Raw genomic sequence first — 27,549 nt, forward strand, 5'->3', positions numbered from 1 at the left:
GTCACAGGTTGCACACTGCTACGACATACTAGACACGAGGCAGTGGTCCGTGGCAATCGATCCTACTTCTACAGAAACGCAGTTCTGTTCCGGGATAGTTCTCGGAGGGAGATGGCGAGATAATATTGCCCTCCCAAGAGCGTCTCTGAAATGTTCTATAGGTTTTAGGTCTGATCTGGCTGACCAATCCATACGCCAAATATAGTTTCTAGATAATCTTTGACCAGGTTAGCCCGATGTGGAATTGTGGATGCGTGTTGTCTGTGAACAGGAACAGAGGGTCAACTGCACCCTTTTGAAGTCATACATAGGGTTCAAAGATCTCTATACCTTCTAGCAGTCACGGACGCTCTGCCCAATCAGTATCCAGGCTGAATTTAGACTCGTCTGTGAAGAGCACTGTTGTATGTTACTGTAACTTCAGGACTTTGTACATTATTGTTGAAATTAAAGTCAATTTTTAAGTGTAGGCTGAACATCCCTGAGCTTAAAAAAAATATGAAGTGAAAATAGCAATCCGCACCATTGGCGTATGCAAAAGGGAGGTTTGTGGTTCTAACCTTTCTTGAGCTGAGATTAGGGTTTTTTGTAGGAAAAAATACCCCCCCCTAGAAGGAATAAATCTGAATACCCCCTCCTCGAGAATTTTGCTTACACCTATGATCTGCACTTCGCGCATACACGGTCTAAAAGAATTATGCATAATCGCACGCCTGTAAAAAAATGAGTTTCGAAGTTTAATAAACTCGCTGAGAACGATTGATTATACATTAGAATTAACATTTACCGTAACTTAATCTGATTCTATATTTCATAAGCTTCAAAAATATTCGAAGATTACATATCCGAAGTTTATGAAAATGGATGACACTGCTCAGCCCCTCTGTTTTGTATGTGTGCGGTACTTATTTCCATGGAAATCCAAATTAACCGATCCTATTTTACTTAGTATAATTCGCGGGTTACGTTCAAAAAAATTAATCAAAGCTACATGAAGTTTTGACTTCCAAGTGACTGTAGTGTGTATAAACCACTGTTTCTTATGCACAGTTTAGGTCTGATTTTGTGATCATGTTAGAAATTTATTTACACGAACACTTTAAGATTTTATGAAGTAATGCCAGTACAAAATTTTCCCCAGAAAACTAGGAGGGAGGGGAGTGTTTAACAGATTTGATATTTATAAATGTAATTTTCTCATCTGTACCGCTGCGGACTGCTTTTTTCTCAAACTAGTTAAGTTGGCATCTGTAAATTATAAGCGGGAGAACTCGATAGGCTTAGTCCAAGATTCGCATGGAGGACGAAGAAAATGATTTGCTTTCAAAACGTTCTAGATTAAAATTCTTACGGCTTACAAAAAACAACAAAAATCGTATTTTTGACTAGTATCATTTCAATGAAATTTGACAATTTTGGGCTTTTTTCTATATTGTCCAGAAATCTACATTAATTTGCAATTACGACCTTTTTGCATCCTTCATTGGTTTACTGACCACTTCAGAGCAGGGCCGTCACGGAAATATCCTCTCAAAAGTGCTGTCGTCCCTATTTAAGAATTTGTCCAGGATACGTATATTATACGTAATGTACAGGGCGTCCATATTTAAAAGACATTATTTAAATTAGCCTACAGGCGAAACCATCAGGAAGTGACATTTTATGGAGGACTTTGTGAAGTGATGGAATTTTTTTCAGGGAAATTAGTTGCAAATGTGGCAATCGGAGGGCGTTTCACTTTGAATATTTGTAGTAAAAGTGTCTCACAATAGCGTGTTTTTTCCTTTGGGGCATTTGAAACGTCTGGTTAGTCGCGACAATCAAAGAACTTTACCTGACCTTATATGAAGGCAGCCTTTCACGATGCGCTGAACATTTCCTCCCTGCACACACTTTGGTCAGCTGTGGAATAGCCATCTTGCGATTTTACGATAGCCATCATTTTCAGGTATGTGGAACTCTTTATACTTCTACAATTGTTAAAATTGTAAACGTTTGCCTAAATATCATTCAATAAAATACCCTGTCGTGGCGACATGTGCAAGTAATCCCTCCGTTAAAAATTCCCATCCCTTTTTATGAAGTCGTCCACAAAATTTAGTTTTCTGATGAGTTTCCTTGTAGGGTACTTTAAAATGGTCTTTAAATTATGGCCGCCCTGTATACTACCAACCCCCTTGAATAGTCGTCATAATGTGAAATGGTTATTACCCTAATCTTCTGACTCGACAGGCATAGCTTCATATAGTATTGTTTCGAAATCGATCAACCTCCATGCTTTCTTCCTTTTTAAAAGACCTTTTACTGTTAATTTCTCCATTTGTAGAGAACTATTCTGTAAAAGGAGTTCTATTTACGGGCATGTAAAGCTCCAGCGAATTGTAACTTCCAATTATTCTAAATCTTTGGGTGGTCTTTTGTTGCCATTAAATCTGCTCCTGGGAAATCTCTCATTTCTCTTTCGGATGTTTTTTTATGACCTTGTTTTAGGAGATACAAACACTGGTTCCCGAACTTGTTGATTTGCGGTGTCCCTCGTGTATCCAAATGTTATCCACTTTGCCTCAAATCGTAATACATAAATGTACCTTACAGTTGCAGGCAGCTAGATTCCGTTCACAATGATTCTTATTTCCAAATATAACGTAATGAAAAAATTACATGTGAATGAACTGACACTGTATAATTCATTTGGCAAGACGTATTATCGCTTTCACTTTACAAAGTTGCAGAAGAATACCGTGAAGCATTTAGGGACAACGATCCTAATTGAATAAGCCATATATTTAACGCATGAAACTTGGTTTTAAAAACAATTTGGGGGGTGGGAGTGTTGGTCATGGTTGTGGAATCTTTTCTACAAAGCTGCGTGCAAAAATCAAATTGAATTTTCAACACAAGTTACTCATCTTTTCCCACTTCAAGAAACTAATATCTTTCTGTAGTCTCGTTGTGGGAACTTACCAAGGCGTCCTTGATATAGACAATGCCTAGGAGGCAGTTCTGGCACTAAGGATCCGTGCCTGCAGTGTCTAGGAGCCTCACGGGAGGCTTCACTATTATTCGTCAGGTATCTGGGACAACATCCATAAAACTCTGAAATGATGTTCAGTTGTGTGTGCATGGTTTGTTACAATATTCGATACATACGTTGGTCTCATGGTGGCTTAAGACTATCTATCCAAGCGGGACCTATTTTTTTTTGTGCCCCTGACCTCCCCCAATTAAACTTATTCAATCGCTTCATTTTGATTCGTACAAAGGAACAGCGATATTTCATGTCGCAACGTACGATGTGAATTTTTTGCTATTACCGTTGATTTGGATATTCTCCTGAAACCGGCAGGTGGCTTACCGGCAGGTGGCTTAGTGGCTTAATGGCCACCATGGCAAAACCATGGTGGCTTAAGACTATCTATCCAAGCGGGACCTATTTTTTTTTGTGCCCCTGACCTCCCCCAATTAAACTTATTCAATCGCTTCATTTTGATTCGTACAAAGGAACAGCGATATTTCATGTCGCAACGTACGATGTGAATTTTTTGCTATTACCGTTGATTTGGATATTCTCCTGAAACCGGCAGAAACCATTTTCCCATATTTTTTTCGTACTTCGGACATGACACCCCTAGAGCGGGTGCAAGTTCCTAGTTTTTTACGCTTCCACTTCGCTGGGCCGGATTAACCAAAATAAGCACTTGCTTAGGGCATCGAGAGAACGGGGCCCCACACAATGAAAACAAATATATTTTTATCGATGTTAAACTTTTTTCAGTATCAACCACTCGATGGGAAGTTTTACTGGAAATGAAAATCCTTTTGAAACAAGATGGACGCATGCTATTTCCACAGCAACAATATTGAATTTCAAATCTGTATAAATTAATGCAAACTGAATTCAAAACATTGTTATTTTTCTAATGAGAAATACCAAGAAACTTCGATGTGGTAAAGACCAGAGCACATCCTTAACTTTATGGGACTCAGTAAGTATACTTGGGTTAGTATCCGTACCCTCCAAATGATTTTTTCACAATTTTTTTATTCTAAAGAAAACACTTGTTGCCACACCACTAAACAATGTTGATTCAAAATGCTTTTTTCAAGGCCAGTAACTCTTTCTGGAAAGATACAGAAAGCCCTTCGAAACGTCGATTCTCTATTACATTTTGATAGGGCGAAGTGGTTTTTCTGAAGCCCCATGAAGCTAAACATACCTGCCTTCCAGTTTGCATACTTACTCTCGATAATTGTAACCAGATGTAATTGTCACTAGGCCCTCTCGAAGCATGGTCGGGTGGATGCGTCGAGAAGGAATCTAGTAAACCAAGTTATACAGAATAAGGACATGAATTCAGATCTGCGGGTGTACTCGTATAGGGATCATGTGTAGATAATACTCACCGTAGAAACTAAAAGGGGGTACCAGATTGCAATTCAATTCAATTCGCCGACAATAGCCCCGGCAAATCGTCTAGGGACAATTTACTGCCGAATCCCTTTCGGGGGGGCTAATGCGGGTTTTTTATTGTTTATGAAAAAATATTTACAAAGCAAGACAAAAGAAAAATATTTACATGATATATACATTATATACATAAAGATTTCACGCCGCTATGTAAACCGACATTTTTCATTTTTTTTTTTTTTTTTTTTTTTAATGCACAACCATTCATAGCCCTGATCACAGTTTGTCCCGGGGGTCTCTTGGGCCGTGACTTGGTCGTTAACTTATTGTTCAATGGCGCCGTGTTGCTGCCTGTGCTGCCAGTCTGCTGGATCTTCTCGTAGGCTGATCTGGTCTAGTTGTGTGGTTGCCAATGTCTATTCTCCTCCGGTGGAGTTTTTCAATGCCCTCTTTTTCGAGATAGCGCACGAGATTCTCAAGAGTTCGTGATTCTTTTTCGAGCCGGCTCATCCTCCTAAACCACTCCTTCACCAGCTCTTGCCTTGGTTTGATCAGGTGGAAGACTTTTGTGTAAGGGCAGCTGGTGGCATAGTGGAGTGGTGTGCCGACTTCTCCGCACATACATTTGTTGTTGTTAGATATTTTGAATCTCTCGAGGTAGCTGGGGAATGGTCCATGACCAGTAAAGAAAATGGCTTTCTCTCGGGACCATCCCACAGCCCTCCATCCGACTCGAGGTAGGATATCGTGAATCAGTCTGCCTGGGTGTTCAGGTTCGTCCCAGTCCTCCTGCCACATTTTTAATAAGTGACTTTTCAGAAGTCTTTTGGCATGGGAAGGGGGAAGCTTAATTAACATTGCGCTCTGAGCAGATTTGGTGGTTTTCTTGGCGAGCTTATCCACCAACTCGTTGCCATGGATACCAGAATGACCTCGCACCCAGTGCAGACTGACATTTCTGTTGGTGGTCAGGTAGTTGCGGATCTGTCTGGCATTGTGGTGTCGTGTGAGCGGGTCTCTTATTGCTTCCAGGCTAGCTCTGCTATCCGTGAAAATCCTTATTCTGTCCTCTGTTTTTATGGCTTGCTCTGTAGCCATTTTGAGGGCCCACAGCTCCGCTTGGAAGACACTGCAACCGTCCTGCAGCCTCGCGGCCCATTGATTGGTAGTGATTCCATCAGCCAGCCATATAAGGGCTGCTGCCGTCCCGTCCGCTGTTTGGGAGCCGTCTGTGTAGATTGCTTTGCATTTGGGGTCCACGAGTTGCTCATCGGTTGTTATCTGGGCATCGATGGGCTCACTGGCAGGGTGTTGGGTCCATCCTATCGCATTTCTTTCATAATTGGTTGAGTCAAGGTGTATTCCTGCTGACGTGATGTTTCTTCCCAGCCTGGTGAGTCTGGCGGATTTTGCAAGGAATTGCGTGATCAAGGCCAACGGAGGAGTACCTGCCAGCACCTGCATTGCCATGGTAGACGTCGTGCGGTAACATCTAGTCATGTACAGGAGAAATCCTCTTTGTGCGGAATTCAGCATGCGCTGCGTTCTAACCGTCATAGAGGACCCCCATGCGGCTGCTCCATATGTAATTATCTTAACCGCAACTTGGGTATAGAGAATCCTTCGGTATTTTGTTTTGAGGCCCCACTGCGGTCCCGCTGCATTCCGCATTCGCTGTAGGGTCCTCATTGCCTTTGCCTTTTGCTCCTTCATGTGTGCTAAAAAATTTAGTTTGCCATCTATGGTTAGACCTAGACACTTGAGGGTAGCAGAATGTCTAATTGGCTCCCCATTCAGTTTGATAGTGGGACGGGATTTCTCACTAAACCAAATGTACCGGCACTTGTCTGCAGCAATTTCCAAGTCGTACTCTGTTAACCAATCACTGACTATCTTCATCGCAGTCGCCCCTCTAGCCGTCACGCCATTAATTTTCGGGGCCGATAAAAGGAGGAGGACGTCATCTGCATACGCTTGTATTCTCACTCCTTCCGGCCAATTGCGTTTGAGCAGTTGATCTGCCACCAGGTTCCATAACATGGGGCTCGAGCATGAGCCCTGCGGGCAGCCTCTGGTCTGGTGATGAGAGACGAACTGTCCTTGTGTCTCCATGCCTATAACTCTGTCCAACAGGAGATTCTCCAGAGTTGCTGTTATTTCACGTGGCGCCGGAATTGATTTTAGGAGCTTTCGGAGAATGGGGAATCTCAGTGAATTAAATGCTCCTTTTATGTCCAGGGACACAAGTGCCACATAGCGGTTGCTTCTTTTTGCCCCATCGATGGCGTCCAGCAGGTCACAGAGTGCCTCTTCTGTGGAGCGGCCCATGCGAAAGCCATATTGGTGCTGGTGAAAAAAATTCACTTTGTCGAGGTGATAAGTGAGACGTTGCACCAGAATTCGCTCCAGAATCTTGCCCATGTGTGGCAGCAATGTGATGGGCCGGAACGAGTCCAAGTTGTCGGGGGATCTGCCATTCTTAAGGAACATTAACACTTGTCCCGTTTTAAAAGCCGCAGGCACTGAATTCAGTCCGAGGCATTTGTTGTATAGGGCATCGAGGATATCTGGAAATTTTTCGTGTATAATGGTCAGCATGGGGATCGTTATTTTGTCAGGCCCTGGCGACTTTTTCTTGCCTGTTTTCGCTAGTGCTCTCTCGATTTCGTTTTTAGTAATGCTAGGTTCCGGATTGACATTGGTTGCGATGTGAAAAACATTCTCATCTTCGTTAGATATATATTCAGCCAGATCTGCGCTCTCATCTATTGGGTATAGTGTGTGTAGTTGGGCCTCTACTGCTTCGAGGATCGTTTTCTTCCCATCACCTAGGAGTAGCACTTGTGGGGGGAGCGTGGACTTTCTCACCGTAGCCTTGTAGACAGCGCCAAATGGGTTGACTGCACTATGACAGAATGCGCGCCATGCGTCCGTTTTTGCTGCTGTCATTTGTTTGGTGTAAATGGCCTTCTGCTTCTTATATTTGGTTAGGGCTTCTGCCTTGTTCGCATCGGCTGATTTCTCCCATCTTTTGTGCAGGGCCCTTAGTTTTCTTCTCTCTTCTGCCAGCTTAGGTGACCACCACCTCACCTCTCTATTAGCCAGTCTGTGTTGGGATTGGAGTGTTCTTTCGCCAATTAACTTCAACGTCTGCATGAGAGAGGTGGTGGTATGCTCAAGTTGCTCGATGTTGTTGCAATTTGATATTTTATCTAGCCAGTCTGTGGCTTGCTTCCCGAACTTGTTAGCAAATATTTTCAGTCTTCTCTGGGAGGAACTAAACTTTACTCTGTGTTCCACCAGAGGGGCGTCATTGAGCCACCAGTGGAGATACTTGTGGCTGCTCTGTGTGACCTCTTCCCCTACCTGCCAGTTAGTTGGGCTTTCCTGTCTCGTATTCGTTAGTGAGAGGTCTGGCCATCCTTCTGAGTCCCCGAGCTGATATGTCGGTCTGATGTTATCCCCGTTGAGGATATACAGATCTCGCTCTATGACCATATCCAAGATGGCCTGTCCCCTATCGTCCTCCCGTTTATAGTTCCAATAACTATTTTTACCGTTCAGGTCCATTGCAGTATGCGTAGGTGTAGAGCCTGCTTTTCTATATATTGTTGAAATTTCCTCCAATGCTGGCGTGATGTCTTGAATTGGAGAGCAGTAGCTGCTGATGAGGATATGCTCTTTCCCCATCAGGCCGATTTTTATTGCAACCGTGTGGTCGTGCACCGCCAGCGTTGCTCCTCTAATATTTGGATTTGGAATAAATATGGCAGCCTTTAGGTTAGCAGAGGACCATTTTTGCCAAGCCATCGGGATCCCCTTTAATTTCCCGTTTGCAACCCATGGCTCTTGAACGAGGATTATGTCCACCCGTAGTTCTGCCACTGTTTGCATCAGTTGGTTTGTGGCTTTCCGAGCATGGTCCATGTTAATCTGTAAAATTCTGACTTTGCTGTCGGGTGATGGATTTACTCCCACGTGAGAAGGAAGCAGTTTATTGGTTGATAGTTTAGACATACCAAGTTAGTCACCGATGCCCTTCTCTTTTCCTGTCTTTAATGACGTTTGATTATTGGTTTGAGTGTCTCTCGACCTGTGCTGCACTGCGCTGCGCCCCGTTATATGCTTTGAAGCAGGGGCAGTTCAGACTTGAAGCCATATGATCTGACCTGAATCGGGTGCCCTTTGCCTGGTTTGACCACAGACAGTTTATGCAGTGCAGTTTGTTCATCTGGCAGTCCCGGGTATTGTGTCTGTCTGCGCATTTAGCGCAGAATGGATCGCCTGATCTGCAGTCTGCTGCTTTGTGCCCGAATGCTTGGCACTTAAAACAGCGATTGGTGACCTTGAATTCCGATATCCTGTAGTCCAAGAAGCCCAAGAGTAGATGTCCCCTACGCAAGGCTTCAACACTTTTTTTACTTATTGGTACCTGAAATACCAGGTGTCCGGTGTCTGGGTTCTTAGAGCGTAGGGAGGTCTTGAAGATAACCGCGTCTTCGGGGGTGGAGAAGGCTTTAGCTAGTAACTTTGCCACCTTCTCTGAGGTCGATGTACGTCTAACCTCCCTCACCATAATATGGTGTCTTGCTTTGCCTGGAAGCTTTGTATCTAGGGTTTCTCTCAGGTGCTCAACGTTAAGTATCGCTTGTCGAATGGTCTCACTATCCCCCTCACTGAAACAGTCAACAGCAAAGCCTCGGGATATTTTTCTGATGGCTTTGATTTTGATCTCATTTTCACAGGAGCTGAAGTGATCTTCTAATAAGTATGGAATATTCGTATCTTCCCCTTCCAGGCGAGGGTAGATCAAAACTGTGTGCACCGTATTGCGCAGCAAAGCCTGTGAGTACAGCTGGCGTGAGCCAGTATTCCTCCACGCCTCTCTTAAGTTCTTGTTGGGATTGGCAAGGCTGCTTTCCTCTCCGTTGCCTCTGTTTATCCTTGTCTCAACTCTCTTGGGTTTGGTGTTGTCTGTCGCGGTTCTTTTTTTCATATTGTTTTCTATTCCCCCTGCCACTACTTTTCCGATCCCTGCTCCTTCTCTTCCTTTACCATCTTTAGCTTGGGGTCTGCTTACCGTTCTTTTGTTGAGATTGTATGTGGCATTGCTACTTGTTGAAGGGGCGAGATGATTGTGGATTGCTATTTGTAGTCTTTCTCCATAGAAGCCACTGTTGATCCGGATCTTATCATTTGACTTGACTTGTTCAGTTTCTTGCAAGTTGTGGACAGGTTTGTGTTGGCCGCGGTTGTCATGGCTCTTCTCCTGTCCATGGGAATTAGTGGTCATTAGTTGTGGCATCTTTTGGTGCGTTGCTGTGGGCCCTGAAGTTAATACGCTCTTATTTGCTCCAATGTCTTGATTCCGCGGAACACCTGGATGCGTTTCAATATGGGGATGTTGTGCTCGCCACCTTTTCCAGGGGTATCCTGCCATCGCCAATAGTCTCTCCTGGCAGCTCTTTTGTGTGATACTCTGGGGTACGTTCTTTCCCACTTCTGTTTCTCCAGCCGTGAGATCCTCACTGATTGAGGTGGGTACTTCCGAATGAACTTTCTGCTCCGCAACTTCTGCCTGTACGCTTGACGCTCCCGATCCCGTCACTGGATCCTGTGTCTTAGTACTCTCGTTGCACGCTGTCGGGCTGGATTCCTCCTCTGTTTGTGTCCCTACTGATGTATGAGTTTTTTGTATTTTATTTCCCGCGGGTTCCTCTTCTCCCGGTTTCGACCCTTCCAAATCGTTGAATCTGTGGTGCCCCCCTCTACTTGCTGGTGGCTGTGTCCACTGAAGGTTGTGATTATCCGACTCATCTTGGGGCATATCGTAGGCCAGTGGGTCAATTTCATTCGCCAAATACAACTGTAGTAATTTGCTCCCATTCGGGTCATCCGTGGGAAATATTTGCCCGTCTGCCGTCCTGAATGTATCGATTGCAGCGTTGGGGGCGTGGCTAATCCTGGCTTGATCTATAATTTCTCGCAGGAGGTTGAATGCCTCGTGTTGCCTCCCTTTCGGTACCAAAGGGCGCTCTTTTTTACCCCCTTTCCTTGGGGAGGTTAGTAGAGTCCACAGTTGCTGTGCCGCTTTTACCTCAAGATGCTCTTTTTTTAGGAATTTTGTCACCTTACACTTGCGTTTAGAGGGTGTGAGCACCGGCCTGAGTGCGCTCCCACATGCTGACTGTTCAGTGTCCTCTTTATCAGGGGGAGGGGACGCAAGTTTGTTTGTTTTCTTTTTTTTTAACGTTATGGCCTTTCGCTTGACACGTTTAGGCCAGGGAGTCGATATTTGTCCCTTGTTTTTTGGGGTTGCGAGAAAACTACAATCGGCACTGTTTTGTGTTTCCACTTCTGTGTCGCTGGTTATCCATTCCTCAGAGTGGAGATCGGCATTAAAGCCCTCCTGCAGCAGGCTGGCCCCCTCGATGCTGCCATTTTGGGGGGTTGAATTAGGACGGTCCGACATTTCCAGCATAATTCTTTCCTCAGTGGTATCGGGTGTCCATATAAGCAGGGATCTCTTCATTGTTTCTATATAACCCCTCTTTTTTTTTGTACCAGATTGCAAATGAATTCCCAAAATGTCTGAAAGAAATCCGATGAGATTACCCGCAAGCAAAGTACCTTTTGTTTTATGTTAATATTATGACCATTACACCATGTTAAGAGGTAGATGGCTTTTTCTCAGCCCGATATATCAAGGAAATGGTTGTTTTCCGGATATTATGCTAAGGTGAACTCGGAACGAAAAGTTAGTATTCGCCGCAGGCCCTCTATGCAAGAGGGCCTGGGATAGATGTAAATGGTAGCATGCTTGCCCAAAGTATGCAAGAGGGCCTGGGTTCGAGTCCCGGCGGAGACGTGATGACTTTTCTTTCAGAGTTCACCTCAGCATAATATCCAGAAAATAACTTGACATGGTGTCAAGGAAAGCTTCAGTGGTTTCTCCTGAAGCCTGTTCGGGACACTTTAAAATGTGGTCAATGGAAAAATATATTTGTTTTTGAGACTAGACCTGAAGATAAAAATCAAGTCTCATTTTGGAAAATATGAAATGGAAAATTCGAAAACTTATATTTTGGCAAATTCAAAAATGGTGACCATAACATTGATTTGCGTTTCTTTGCCTTGCTCAATTCTAGCAAAGATGTGAAGTTTATTAATTTTTAAGATGTCATTTTAAGCAAAATTTTTATAAAGCTACAGAAATATAACTTTAATTTTGAAGCCCGAAATATCGAACATTGAAGCAAATTTATAGAGGAAGAACAAGAGGCTCGATGCTCTATCTCTACTAAAGATAGAATCTGTTACGTAGCATTAGTGCTTGGGACCTTCAAGCGTCTTAATCCGGTTCTGCCACTTCGGATTTGACGTCCTTCCGAAAGTGGGCAGAAATCCTTTTGTAATTTCTTTTGCCCTTTTGCGTCTGATTAGGCATTATTGCATCGTCCCCGGAGAGCGATGGAAAGGTCCGGGGCAATAGAAGCTACGGGTATAACATAGGATTCTATTGGTTCGCTTGTTGTGGGCAATGAGAATTTCTTTTGAAGGTGATGGAACAAAGTTTGAGAAAATGTTGGCCAGTGGTTATAAGCCTTTTTGAGTCGCAGTGCCTTTTCTGGTAATTTCTATGGCGGAGGCTGATAAAATAAAATCAACCTTTATTTATCTAAGTTTTTTTTTTCCAAATTTACTGTTTCCTCTGCTGACAGGTGCTCAGTGTGCAGTCTCTTAAATAAAAAAAAAAACTTTTTGATGTAAGTTACAGCATTTTTATTTCTTTAGGTGCCTGAACGAAATCTCACTGCAAACGAACTTTACATTATAAAGGTAAGCGAAATGGAGACATGAAATTGTTTTTAAATAAAAATTTTATTTAAATATGAATTCAACCGATTGACACTTAAGGTATCGGACTACGTTGAAAACATTTTGGAATAATATAGATTTTATTTTTATAAGATCCCTTTTTGTTTGATTCCAAGCAGCATATGAACAAAACAAAGCCAGTTTTTGTAAGTAATACCCGAATGAAGACTTTAAAAGTGTTTTACGAAGAGTGTTATTTTTGACATGACTTGTATAAATTCATTGCTTGATTACAAAATTTTAATATATTTTGCTATACATTGTTGTGGTTATGAACCAAAATTTAAGTCCTATCACATTTTTTGAATTAGTGTTATGGACAAATTGTAGGATGAAACTTAAACCAAAAATTCACACGTACATAATATATTTTTAACTTATGAGCATATCATGCAATTCTGTAAGTTTTGGTTCATAATCTGCAACATTACTAAAATGTACTGTGAAAATCACAAAGCATTTCATTAAAATTTAGTAGTTTTTCAAGTATCACATGGATTTAGCCTAAAATTTGACAAACGACTTTCATGGAAAATACAGGTAGACCAAAATTTGTCACTGTTTTTGCCATTGAGACACTTTCCATCAAAAAAATGTTTAAGTTCACTCCAGAAACATTTTAAAGAAAAATAACACAGGTTGTAGGATACCTTAATAAAGCAAAATTTAATCATTAAGAATGCATATTTTTAGTTTTTCCATAGTTTATTCACTAATGCTAAATTGTATAACTCCTACGAACAAGTTTCATCTCTGAAATTCTAGCTCAAACATCTTGTGGTTAAAATTTGCCCTTGATCGGGGTTGATGGCTGGATTTGTCCATCCTGCCACTCTTGTTTGGTTTCCTTGACTAAGTAGAGATTCTTATTTAAAGCAATGGATTATTTGATTCACAGGAAATTATGAGAAGCCATAATTTTTCGGGAGGGACTTACTTTCACTCCAAAAATTTTGTTACATTAGACTCTTTCAAAAATAGTGACGGTAACATTTGCGTTTCTCTGCCTTGCTTAATTCTAGCAAATAGGAATTCTAGCAAATAGGAATTCTAGTTAACTTTACATCTTAAGGCCGGTATTACACTATAAAAGTTTGATAAAAATCCTATTATAAAACTTGATAAATGCAGCCAATGAGGTCAACGGTTACATTTTCTAGAATGTAACAAATAACGTTAATGGTTAGATATTTCAAGTTTGGTAAAAGGATTTAATCTATTTTATGGTGTAATACCGGTCTAAGAAAAATAATTGAATTTTAAGCAAAATTTTAAAGGTGCAGAAATGCGACATTATAATTTTGAAGCCCGAAATGTCGAACATTGAAGCAAATTAGCAGAACAATAGAGGCTCGATGCTTCATCTCCACTAAAAGTAGATTCGGATGTTTTACGTAGCATTAGTTTCAAAAATGACATCAAAGACTTTGAAAGACCCTCCACTTATAGTTTTAAACAAATGTGTGCTTAGAAATATTCACATGTCTACTTCAAGAAAAATCTTGTTTTTATTTATCTAATATACATTTCTTGTTTTTTTTAATTGATAGATTCAAATAATATAGATAGGAAATATGTAACGTATGAGCACCCTGGAGACAATTAGCAATATCCGATATTGACAATTCGCGACAAAAACGTTAAACGTGAAGTCTGAAAGTGTAAAATTAACCTTTGAACATAATTGCTGAACATTTAGCCAATTTTATGACAATTGAGGCACTGAAATTAGTGCTTAGGGCCTTCACTCATCTTAATCCGGACGTGTCACTTCAGATGTGACGCCCTTCCGAAAGTGGGCAGAAGTCACTTTGTAATTTCTTTTGCCCGATTTGGCCCTCCCAGAGGGAGCAAGTCATTTGCTCCTACTTTTTTTTAACCACTTCTACTACGCACTGGCGCCCCTCCTACAGCGGGCACAAGTTAATTTTTTTCGCCCTTTCTCTTAGAATTTGACTTCCTTGTAGAGCACACCCAATGTGACAGAATTGCCCTTTTTTGTATTACCAAGAATGTCAGACGGACCAGTGATTGGGGGGGGGGGGCGCGCATGGGTTTTCTCGTGAGCACATTTGTTACTCCTAGCGCGATTGGTAAACACAGGTCTCAAGTGCAGGATTCATATTCAAAATGGTCAGCAAATCATAGGTTTTAATTCATTTTCGCAAATATTTATTTTTGGAAACCGTACTGTTGGCGATTCGGTTCTACATTTTTAATGCAAGTGGGGAAAGAATAAACTCCCCTCCGCGGCTCAATCTTTCCCACGTAAAAAAACGCGTTACACAGGAAACTCTTGCCCTTCCTGACCGAGGGAGATTCAGGGCTGGAGATTTCAATGAAGCAAAATATACACGTGCTTAAGACATCGGGAGAAAAAGGAACAAATTGCCGATCCGATATAAAGTAATTTTGCAGCATCCGGCAGGAAATTATTTGATTGTGTAGTTGGACCATCCATAAGGATGGCTCAAATGCAGAAAAGTTAGCCCAAAAACTTAAACTGCAGAGTCAATAAAATTGTAAATGCTATGTAGTTAGCTTGGGCTTTTTTAATAGCATCAGTTTTTTCATAAACTTCTGGGGGGGCCCCCTTACCAGCTAAAAAAAATAGCTGCCCACCAATTTGTATAATTTATGCAATATTGTTTGGCCGAGGCCTACACAAGAGGATGCAGAATTATATATGGCAGTGTTGATTGATGGTACGAGAAAATTCAGAAATCGTAGTGCAATCTACAATATTTGATGGTAGGTTGTTGTATCGACCTGAATCCAGTCAATAATAGTTCTTAGGGAAAAAGCTAAATTTGTGACAATCTGAAGAGGCAAAGATGGGCATTTTTTGGAATGATTGAGTTTAACAGAGAAATGTGAAGGTTCAATTAGAATATTGGATGTGTCAATATTAAAAAACCCCATGGAGTTTGTAAAGAAAAGGTAAACGAGAGAAGTCTAAGAGAGGAGAGCGATTGGATATGGAGTTGTCGCTTGAGTTCCGTTAGACATGTGAAGACCAACAGTTGAAAACGAAACAAGTGGACTTATTTTGGATAGATTCTAATTTGTCCATGTTGGTTTGGGTGTGGGGGTCACAGGCATAGAGGGCAGGGAGAATGTTTTGTAGCACAAGTGACGAACATGACGAGTGGAGTATTTTAGGTTACGGCGAAGGAAAAAGTTTTTGGAGACATTTATTAAAGATATAATCAACGTGAAGGTTCCAGCGGAGATCGGAAGAGATTATAATGCCCAGGTATTTATATTGGGGAAACCTCAGATCAGTCATTTATATGACTTTGATAGGGGAATTCGTGAGGGATTCTTTTACGGGTCACTTTCATAAAAACAGTTTTTGAGAAATTGAGGGGTAATTTCCAGGTTGAGCACCATTTGGAAATAATATTAAGGTTGTGTTGGAGAGATTCTTGGTCAGAAAGATTGGACATAGACTTTTCGCTGATGACTCATCTATAAAACAAATGCGGCAGTTTATGGAGTCGGGTAGATCATTTATGTAAATTAAAAATAATAAAGGCAAGATGACCGTGCCCTGGGGTGTGCCAGATTTGACATGAAGAAAAGGAAAGTTCTGGCTCTTGTACGAGACAAACTGGCTACGGTCAATAAGGAAGGCCTCCACCCATTTCAGCAGTTCAACATTTAGTCCAAGGTATGAAAGTTTTAGAAGTTTATTATGGGGCACCCTGTCAAATGCTTTGGAAAAATCTAGGAAAATTATGTCGGATTGGAGGTTTTTATCAATGGAGTCTGTTAAGTCATGTATGAAAAGTGTTAATCGGGTAGATACTGATAACGATCGAAAACCATGTTGGTTAGGGAAGAAGTTAATCGAATCGAGGTGGGTACGGATATTCTTGGCAATTATGTGTTCAAAGAGCTTGCAGCAAGAGGTGATTGCAATAGGTTCAAAGTTAAGAGGGCGGGAGAGAGCCAGATTTATGGATAGGAATTATTTTATTAATTTTCCAGTCATTGGGTAGGTTAGAAGTATTCAGTGAGACGTTGAATATAATGAGATAGTTGCAAATTTCATTGGCACAGAATTTTAGGATATGGTTGGGATCCCATCTGGGCCAGTAGTGGGGTTTTAATTTTTTAGGAGATTCAGGAGACCGGCTTTAGGAAAGGAAATAGGACAGGAGTTATGAAGTGAATCGAAAAACACTTATTGGGGGGGGGGGGTGAAGGATCAGAGGAAAAAACAAGAGAAGGCCCGGTTAAATTCCGAGGCAAGATCGAGGGGAGAAGTTAGATCCGAGTTGGAAGTTTTGAGCGAGGAGGTACCTGCTGGTTTGGGGCGAAGAAAATTCCAAAATTTGAGGGATTAGTTTTGAGATAGAAGGCGATGAGTGGGATAGGTAGTTGGATTTGTGGCGAGAAATAAGGTCTTTGAGGTTACGAGTGGAGATAGAGATTTTGTTTCTGAGAGTAGAGGAGTCGTTAAATTTGAGTTTAGAGACGTCACGTCGAATTCTTTTGAGATGGATAATGTCACGGTTGATCCAAGGCTTAAAGCTTTTAGATGAGCATTTAGTAGGAACAGTGGCTTTACATTTATCGATAACGGCTTTGAATTTACTCCAGAGATGTTGAATATCGTTGGAAGAGATGAAGTCAGGAAAGTGGGTATGAAGGATATTTTGCATGAGGGGGTAGTTGGCCTTGTTAAAGTTGAGTTTTCTGGCGCGAAAAAAGGAGGGATGGTATGATGAAGGAAGAAATCTAAAGGGATTTTGTGATCGGAACAGCCATCAAAAACTGAAATTGGAAACCGGAATTTTTTTGGAAACTGCAATTAGGTCTAATGTGGAGATTGAGTGATTGGATATTCTTGTGGGTTCCAAGATGGTTTGGACGAGGTTAAATTTTTGGAAAATGTCGAGAACTCTGTTGTTAATACCTTGGTTTCCCGAGAGGGACGGCATTTTATGCCAATCTATACCGGGTAGATTCCAATCACCGGCTATAATTAAAAGATGAGAATTATGAAATCGGTCCAGTATTCAAGTTCAATGAAGTAGTGAGGGTCCGAGGCAGGGGGTATGTAAAGGGAGAAAATTGCAATGGGAGTGCAGTTGTGATGGTGCCATTTGGCAGCGACAATTTCAATATTTGATTCAAGAGGGATTTCAATTAGGGGTATAGAACTGATGAAAACAAGGGCAACGCCGCCTCCACGTGTTTCTATCTTTACGAAAGGCCGAGAAATTCGGTGGTAGAAATTGTGTTGCTGATATTACTGTGCAACCAAGTCTCTGTAACCGCAAGAAATTGGGATTATGAGCTAGTAGGATGGATTCGAAGGAAGATATTTTGTTAATTATGCTGCTTGTATTAACTGTTCCGATTCTGAAGAGATTATTTTGGAGAGGAGATTGAGGAGTGAGGTTTCGAGGGGTGGGGACTAAGGGGGAAAGAGGTGAAGGTAGGGAAAGGTCAGAAGGAGGAGTAATGCTGGGAGGGGTTTGGGAAAGCGGGATAATATCAAGGCTGGGATCCCAGATGTATGTTATTGATAAGAGCAAAGATATGAAAAAGTTTAACTTTCAGACCGGACTCACGGTATTTTTGGGAGGCTCCCCAGATTTGTCCACGTAGCCTGCGTGTCTCAGGTGAAAAGTCCTCTGAAATTGAGATGCTATTGTTTTTTTAATTAAATGAATTTTTACGGATTTCAGTTTTGGTTTTGAATTTATTAATTTTAATAATTGAAAGTCTGGGGCCTGGGATTCTTTTTAGAGCCAATTCTGTGACAACGGTCGATGTCGGAAATTTCAAGTTCTAGGAGGTCTGAACAGCATATAAGTATTTTAGATTTGAGGGTCGCGGTGGATTCAATGTCTGAGGTCTCTTCCGGTATGCCGCGAAAAATTAGAAGACCGCTCACGTCGGTCAAACCTAGGTCGATTACCTTTTTGAGGCGAGAGAAGAACGAAGTTTGGAGAGGTCGGAGACTTGTTGGAGATCCTCAATAGGTAAAAATGTGTCCTCTACCTTACTCAGACGTTCAGGTAATCCATTGAGTTGGACACTAAAGGAATCTTGCTTTTGGGATAGGAGCTTGAATTGGTTTAGTATGGCAAGTTGGGTATCCTGGATATTGAGAAGGATGGAGGAATCTGAGGGGGAAGGATTGTCTGGTGCTTTCGAAGGGCCAGACAGGGAACTTGATCGTGTTTGAATTTGGGAAGCTTTGGGCGAATGGGTGACCCTTGGGCCGGAGTTTGACTCGATATCACCGGAGAGCAAAAGCAGTAGAAACAGGTAGGTAGGTCAAAGAGCTGCTTATCGAGAGGGCCTACCTTAGTCATTTTTTGTTTATGGTTGTTCAAGACAAAAACAGACATGTGATAGGTTATGGAGCTATGGGAGGAACAAAAAACAAAGTACATGAGAAATTCAGATAAAGGATGCGAGATCGACAAGAGTGAATTTAAATTAAACTTAAGAAAACCAGATAGAATACCGCGATTTGATATATAATAAAAACAAAATAACCTGTAGGAAAATAATACTGGTATAAACATCTTGCGGAAAGATATGTCGATCTCGCAACCTGTAACATACTGTAGAAATTAGTTTATATGGCAGCCGGGAACGCCCAGTGTTTGGGAGAGAACCGGTTCCAGGTGAGAGCATCAGGTGAGGAGAGATTCCACTTTGAGTGTGGGGAGGCGCGCCGACCTGTGAGCGTGAAAGAACATGGCTGGCGTCTGGAAGTTGAGGAAAAAAGATCAGCGATAGATGATCCGGCGATGTTGTTTTCGGTACGGGAACAGTAGAGGAAAAAACGGTGAGTCGTGATCGTGTAGCACGAAAAAGATCTGTAGGAAAAATACTGGTATAAACATCTTGCGGAAAGATATGTATCTCGCAACCTCATATTGAAGCCGGGTTTTCCTATTAGAATTTCCGCGCCACGTGTAGCATGAAAACGTTGATCGGTCAAACCTAAATTTCTAGTTTTTAACCAATATGTTTTCACGCACTGTAGAAACCTGCTTCTAGGAAAACCTGGCTTAACTGTCGCAAATTGAAGATATAATTGTTACGGTGTCCTCGGGTTGTGTCCGGTTGAGACTTGCGTATTAAAGATGAGCAAAATTCCACAGAATGACTTGAAAATTTGCACATCTTTGAGTTATTAGCGGATAAGCTGCATGGTTTCAGGTATGTTATCGTCATTACCCGTACTCTTTTGTTTGCTCACATGCTTGGAAATTCTCTAGGTCAATCCCTGCCAGTCTCTACCTTTCTAGGTAGGGCCGGGTTCACGGTTATAAAACTTCGCCACCATTCTCACATTCTGTATTTTGTTAGCCACTCATCTCTAAAATGTTACCTTAGGCTATAGCCCGCTAAACTCTCCTGTAAATATACCAATGCTTGAGTAATAGTAGTCATGCTGAGATTCAGTGGTTCATTTGTGAAATGGGAAGTCAATGGGAGAATGTGTTTTGAATGTTTTTAAAAGATTTAAAATAGTCTAAAATTTCAAGTCTGGGAAATAAAGAATTCCGATAAAGTTCCCAAAAAAATTCCAACAGATATCAGACTTTGAAGGTCTTTACCTTTTTCGTGCTTGCAATGTCTGCTTGGAAATATTCAAATCATAATCCTGCTTTTAGTTAGTTCAGAAGTATAATTGCATATACTTTTTCATTTACAAATATATAATTTAGTGCATTCAATGATTTTTTTTTCGCGTCTGTTTTCAACAGATATTGATATTCAATATACGGGTGTTGCATGGGAAATAAAATCCTCAACGATATTCAAGTGGAAGATGTAGAGGTCCTAAATCTTCTAAGAAATGTGCAAGCAAAGCACCAGGACCAGATATCATTTATTTCAGGGAATGTGCTAATGAATTGTTAAGGCCAGTCGCACAGTTATACAGGAGTAGTCTTTCTGAGGGTATCGTCCCAAGGGATTAGCAAGTTTCCAATGTTCTGATATTTAAGAAGGGAGGTAGAGCAGCTGTGTCCAATTATCGTCCAATGAGTTTGACGAGTTCCCTCAAATTTTGGAAATTATCAAAAGGCAGTTTGTGAAGTGGATAGACGAGAATAATGTATTGTCAGATAATCAGCATGGGTTCAAGGAGATCTTGTGACTAAGCTCTTTTGCTTCTATGATCACGTGACTAAGGCTTTAAGAGTAAAAATGTAGATGTTTACCTTGATTTCTAGAAGGCATTCGATCGTGTCCAACTGGTAAACTCTTGAAGCTTTTACACGAGATTGGGGGGGGGGGGGGCAGCGGCAGCTTGCTGAATTGGATAAAATCATTGTTAAGTTATGGGTCACAATGAGGTATGATAAACAAGGAATTATCTGGTTGGACAGACGTCACAAGTGGAGTTCCTCAAGGAAGCGTCTTTAGCCCCATACTTTTCACTTTATGTCTAAGCTCGATCAAGGTATCGATGGGGGGGGGGGGAAGAGTGGAGTTGGGAATCTGATAGAGTTGCTCCAGACCTACTTGATCAATTTTCATTGGCCCATGTTGCAATCTTCGTGTCGTTTAGCATTGATAAGTGCATGGTCGCTCATTTTGGTTCGAACAACCTACGGTTCCCTTACGAGTTGCATCTGGGATAGTGACACCATTCAACTAGGGTGATCGATTTGGGTATTCTCATTGACGAGCGGCTTAGGTTTTCTGTAGTGAAAATTAAATAGAATGCTTGGTCTCCTTTTCAAAAAGGTCTCTTCGCGTTCTAAAGTCATTCTTCCCCTTTTGCGAGGCTTAGTTCGTCCTGGACTGGAGTATGCTGTAAGGTTTTGGAGACCATACCTACAAAGGGACATAGATTTGGTTGAAGGGGTGCAGAGAAGAGCTACGCGTGTCTTTATTGGCACGAGTTATAAAGACTTATTCAAAAAACTGTTTACATTGGATGAACGCAGGTGTCGAGGAGATATGATCGGTGTGTTCAAAATTTTCAATGGGATGGATAGGATGGACCATGAACTTCTTGTACACCGCCAATCGACCGCTTTTACAAGGGAACGCCAGTATTGATTGGTGAGGGACTATGGAAGGTTATGGTGTCGCAGGGAATTTTCCCTAATAGGGTTGTTAATGAATGGAATAGCTTGCCCCCAGAGGTAGCGAATTGTAACACAATACACGTTTAAAAATAAATACAATAAGCATGTTGGAGAAAATCAAAGCTATCCATACTTAGAATAAGACAACCATTACATTCCTTATGGGCTTTTTATAGTATTTTATGTGGATACTTATTTTTGTGATGGTGTTTTTAATTGGGCTACTTTATTTTTGAAATATGACATCTAATTTGTTATGGGCATCTTTTTCTCAGGCACCTCATTGGGCATTTTGCCTGTTGTGTTGTATTAAATACTTTTAAAGACCGAGGAGGCTCCAAAACCATTCTAGTGCTTAGGGCCTTCACATTTTAATCCAGCCCTGGGAGATTCCTCCATTCTCATTTTTACAGCACAAAGTTTTCTTCCCCAAAATCTCATGCAAGGGTTAACTAAAATAAAATAGATCAAATGTAAACGATTTTTAAGTCACAAAATATATGTATGTGTGTATTAAATTTTTATTCCTGTTTTTCATGATTATTTTAAATATGTATCTTACGTTAGGTACATTACTAGAAAAATAACTGTTTCAGCACCCTGTGCAATTGTGCCACCCGTGAGGGGTCTTGTAGTACTTAATATCCCGGGCAAGTGAGAACCTAAATTCTTTTTGCCTTTTTTGAGCGCTCTTGGAAAAATTACTTAGTGGGGCTGATATAGCTCCAACCCATTTTTACACTATTTAATATGGAAAGCCCCAGGAAAAATCTGGTCTGGGGTCAGATCCTAATCTAGGAACCCTGTAGCAGGATGTGGGCACGGCCGAACCAATATTGTTTCCCTTCCCACGGGACAGTCCATTGTTTCCAGATGTGCTATAAAAATTTTTTTTGTCCGCCTATTTTAAAACTTTGCTATTTTTGGCAAGTGAATTTTATTTTAAAGATCCGGGTATTTTTTAGTTAATTTCAAGCTTGCATGATTAAGGACTGAAGCCGAAAAAATGGCCAGAAGGATAACTCGCAATGAAGCAAGCCAATAAGATAATTTCCACCCTCTCAGTTTTCTTCATTAGCTCCTCTCCCTTGCAAAAAATTACGTGCCCCTAATTGCTGGGTATGTATGGGTGAGTTGCACCGGAAAGGCAACGCGGCCGCGGAATCCCTATAGAACTTGAACCATGTTTGGTGGAAATACAACTTGCTCTATGGCTTTTATTCTCTTCAGACATGACCTTCAGCTTTCTTCTGGTGGTAACATTTCCTAGGGTGCACAAATTTCAGCAAGGAAATTTGAGTAGGAAAAAGGCAACTGTGGAATTATATTTGCTTGAAGTCTCTTGGGAGGGGCGATCGTCACTGCCTGGATCCGCCACTGGCGTAAGGCCAGCAATTTTCTATGAATAAAATGCAGGGGCGTAGCCAGAAATTTCGTTCGGGGGGGACCACTTTCATTTTGGGGGGGACCAAAATGACAGAACAATGGATTTGGCCATCTTTTTCTTTTTTTCGGTCATTTTCTCACATTTCGGGGGGACCAGACCCCCAAGTCCCCCCTCGCTACGCCCTTGATAAAATGTAATGTAGATTTCTAGAGAAACTTTGCATAGAAATTGAATTTCGAATTCTTTTTCGTCTTTTCCCTCCATTATTGTCTATATAAATTCGCCTTTCCTAGAGGTTGTGCTTTACTTGACGTTTATGGCGCACGATTTTTTCGTTTATGCAGTCTGTACCTAAATTTTTTGTTTTTAGTTTAACCTCTTTACTTATAAGCGTTTGACAAATTTGGATCTATTTCACGAATTAGGTGTGTGTGTGTGTGTACTTAGTCCTTGATCATATACTGGTTGAAATATATATTCAAAATAGTCTCATTGTAGTAGACTAATGGGTTCTAAGGATTGCCTGTTTTAATGAAAGATGTGTTTATAACCAATTCTTATTGGTGGTGTAACGCAGTGTCTGCATCAATGAAAGTACAGTAGTTAGCTATAAAAAGTATTTATAAAAAAACAGCCTTTAACATAGGTTGAATTTAAGAAAAATGTTCGCATATACTGAATTGATCTTAATTTTTGTGGCTGGCGAACGGTACAAGTCATGCAGTGCATTGGTGTTTAATTGCATGTTGAAAACTCATCAGAAGGATGAGTGGATTAGACACACTTAAATGACCTAATATTTCCCCTAGACTTAATTCACGACGCACGTTTTTCTCATTTGGAAATTAAACTCTCAGGAAATCGAGAAATCTCGTTGCCGGTGTTTTACGTCTTGGCATTCAAACGCAAAATCTCGTGTGCAGTCATTTAAGTGTTAAGAGGTTCAATTTCATTTCAGCCAGGATCTTTACCGATTTCCTACATATAATCTACAGATCACTTTTCATTTGTTTTTCCTGTTCTGGTACTTGTCTGAGTGTTGTTTAATGTATGAGTGTTTTAGTATTTAGTATTTAGACTTTAGTATTTAGTAAAGACTGTATTCTTTTAGTTCAGTTTTATAAAAGTTCATTATTTTTACTTTTGTTTCCCAGACAAAACTGGATGAAGCGTTTAAAAATATTAAAGAAAAACAAATTGGGTTTTTGGGTAGCGGTGCTGTAGGCGAACAACTTGTGAAAAACCTTATCAGTAAGCATTACAAAGTCATGGTATGGTTCACGACATCAGAACAGGTATTGTTTCCTTCCCATGTTTGTTTTGTAACCCCTTATTTCGTTCTCCCCCCCCCCCGCCTGCGAAGTGAAATTTTCTGCTTTTGTAACCAATTTGTTAAATCTGGTCTCCAAAATAGTGTTCATGAGAAAAAAGATTGTCCAGTTTAAATTTAACTATGTTTATCCAGTTTTTGATGTATTTGCTTAACATTTTATTCCCATTAAATTTGTCTGCAGTATTTTTCAGTCATTAACATCTTGCGCAATGATATTGATATACTATTGAGGACCCCCTCCCCTTGATTATGAAGTCGCATGTTTTATTCAACACATGCAGGGTGTCCCAAAAAATCTTTGCTGTTTTCTAATGCACCTGTGCATATATAAATCAGACATTTCATATTCATAAATTAAAACGCGTAGACAGAACAATTCAAAGTTGTAAGATGATGAATGACATTCTTGCATGAAACAATAGCTTAGTTTCAATATAATTATTGATATGTAGTTAAATATTAAAAGTATAGGCAGAGATTGACTTGGAAGTCTGGGGTGCCCCCAAGGTCATTATTGCTGAGGGCATTGTCACCTTATATACATTGGATCAGTCGACTCCACCTTTGATGCTGGGGGCAATGCAAGCCCACGTATCTCCACCCATGATTAAAAGAAATGGAACTGCCATTGTAAAACAATTGTGATCTGATTGAATAACCAAATTGTGCATGCACTTCATTTTTCTGAGGTGAAGCTCATGTCTGAGAAATGTTTTTACCAAAAGTGCTGGCATTTTAATGTTTCCTGTTGTCTCCTAAACTCATAGATGCAAACAACTATAGTTTATTTTATGCCTGTTTGTATTATGCGTGAATTTTAATGTAAGCCTGATGGTTTCTCTTCGTGGACTTTTTAGATGGTAGATATGCTCGCATTTGTGCCTTGAAGTTTGAAAAACTCTTTTCTATCATTTTCCGACTTTGGAAATTTGTTTTTGACTATAGATATGCTTTTTGTTATGTAATTTATTTTGCATATATTTTTGGGACACTCTATATATTGCTATATAGCTGCAATGTATAATTTTTCCAATCTTTATCAGTGTAACAAGTTACGTCAAGCTGGAGCATTGATAGGTGAAACTCCAGCTTATGTTATTAATGCTGCAGACTTTATATTTAGTTGTTTCGCTAATGAGGATGACATCGACGAGGTAAGTAATGTTTGAAAAATAGATAAATCTGTAGAAAGCTTTCTATAGTAATATATTAAGTCAAGGCCGTAACTAGGTTCTTTGCCGCCCGGGGCAAACATTATTTTAGACCCATAAAAATTCAATAATTTTATAACTTTGTTCCCACCTGAAATTGCCAACCTTTAAATTTTGTCTGGGGCAGTTACCCCCAGCCCCTTCCAAGTACGGCCCTGTCAAATTATAGAATAGCTGGTGCTCATTAAATGTATTTGAATTTATTTTTTGAGTATCAGTTTGAAAAATATTCATAAAATGTATATGGAATATACATTTTGCTTTGGAAAAAATGAAGTTTTTATTAACAGAATTATGGAAGATAAGCATAAAATTTCAGTCATAAGTTTTTAATATGTACCTTTCAATTGTCACATTTTCTAGAAGGGAAGCACCTTCATTCAAGCCTTTTTACATTCCAACTGGTGGGATTTTGCCCCACTAGCCTTGACCTAGCCTCTATTTGACCCACCAATGAAGACAAATGACCACTGGTGGGGCAAAGCCCTTTCCTTTAGTCAGCTTCAAATCCTTCCAATATGAAGGGAGTCAAAGAAAGTCTCAAAGATTTCAGAAAAGGAATTTCAACTGAAAAGATATACCACAACCAAAGGAAATTCTACTGGAAATGAAAGAACAAACTCTCGTATTGTAATTGTTTATCACCAGCAGACCAGTTGCAAATTCTTTAGGAATAACACTGGGAAACGAAGCGCTAACACAATAGAAAAGGACTCTGAAGGAACATGATGCACAAACCATACTACTTCGCATACTAGTAGTTGCCTCTCGACAAATGTAAATTATTTTGTTTATGGCTGGCCGCGTTTCCGTAGTTCTAAACTTAAATGAACAAGTGATTATAGAGCCCACTTTAAAGGGATCATCAGCTTGCTGAATGTTTATGTATCCGTTCACAACCATACTAAAAATTATGGCTTTTCTGACTATAATTTAAAATATTCATTTCAGTGGCATCAATATTTTTTTTTGTAGGTTGAAACACAAATCCTATTGACAAAAATAAAATTTTTAGTTTCAGGGTTCCAGTTGAAAACGCAGTGTAATTGTGTGTCTGATTAATGAAATGAATATTAGTTTTATATTAGATCGGGTTTTTTTCTTGGCCGTTTCGGATGGGAAATACAAATTTAGTTCAATGTCCTTTTTCAAAAAAATTTCCTGTGCCCTAGTCTATCAAATCTCACCTGAAAATACAGGAATGTTCCGCGAAATACGAGACTTATGGTCATCCAAATAATGATTGAAATTCTAGTTTTAATTTTTGCATATACATATTTATTAACTCGGTACTTAAAAGTACTAATGAAATAACTTGATATTTTTATTTAATTTAGAATTCGAAATTTTTGCCTGCCTTGTCATTTGTACGATAGTGGAGCACTAGGAAATGGCACTTTACTTGGTCTTTTTTCCCCCCAGTGCCCCACTAGTTTGAATATCTTATAAAATGGCCTGACTATTAATATAAAAACGTGTTGTAGGCCATTTGAGCGATCTGAAAATGCAACTATGGGTCACTTGAGTTGTCTGCTGCACATTTCAGATGCATTGAGTAATGTGGAACTGCGCCCCAAAGGAGAACATCCCAAAATCTGACGTGTCTCGCAATCGAAGAATTCTAATAAGTGTAGAAAAAACACCATCGTGAATTTTTACTGCTCAAAACTTCCAGTTGGCAGCAAACTCATTGCAGAACAATGTAGAACATTCTACTTTGGGGACCATGGGTAACTTCAGTGATATTGAAGTGTGCTGCGGGTGCTTTGAGTTATCTGTAATTGTCAGAAGTCACTCAAGTGATAAGAGTGGGCCACGTGTCATTTAAGTGAGCTGTCAGTGTTCTGCTGTCTGTGTCCTAGAGACATGCCGTGGGTTACTCAAGTGGTCTGAAAATGTTATTTTAGCGATTTTTGAAACACTACTAGATCACTTGAGTGACTAGCGGTAATGTGCCGGTAAGCTCATTTTCACAATTAGGTATGAAGTCAGACCACATTGTGATAGGGCTACAAGTGAAGGATGTATATATTAACGTTTTTCATTCCTTGCATTTCTTCTAGTATGTCTTAAGACAAGGATTTCATGAACAGGCAGCTTCACGGGGAAGGCCTTTATTCAAAAGCTATGTGGAAATGACGTGCATGAGTAAAGCGAAATGTGATTACTTACTTGTAAGTTTTGGATTTTATTAATGAGGTGAAATTAGGATTTTTCATTTTTTATCAATAGTTAATTTTATTTTCAATCTC

At 40.4% G+C, this 27,549-nt stretch overlaps 1 protein-coding gene across 21 annotated transcripts in view; it reads left to right on the forward strand.

The window, feature by feature from the left end:
• LOC149074111 (uncharacterized) overlaps positions 1 to 27,549 on the forward strand; it is a 235,467-nt gene that overhangs the window by 178,100 nt on the left and 29,818 nt on the right. For all 21 annotated transcript variants that reach the window (XM_089246127.1, XM_089246131.1, XM_089246138.1 and 18 more), the window contains 4 exons: positions 12,203 to 12,247; positions 23,908 to 24,048; positions 25,130 to 25,240; positions 27,361 to 27,471. In XM_089246127.1, the coding sequence (XP_089102253.1) occupies positions 12,203 to 12,247; positions 23,908 to 24,048; positions 25,130 to 25,240; positions 27,361 to 27,471 (408 nt within the window). The remainder of the gene's footprint in view (positions 1 to 12,202; positions 12,248 to 23,907; positions 24,049 to 25,129; positions 25,241 to 27,360; positions 27,472 to 27,549) is intronic.

The sequence above is a fragment of the Pholcus phalangioides genome, unplaced genomic scaffold (assembly GCF_987345545.1).
Source record: "Pholcus phalangioides strain wild (caught in Gottingen) unplaced genomic scaffold, Ppha-v1.0 ptg000017l_1, whole genome shotgun sequence".
In the NCBI taxonomy this organism is placed as follows: domain Eukaryota; kingdom Metazoa; phylum Arthropoda; class Arachnida; order Araneae; family Pholcidae; genus Pholcus; species Pholcus phalangioides.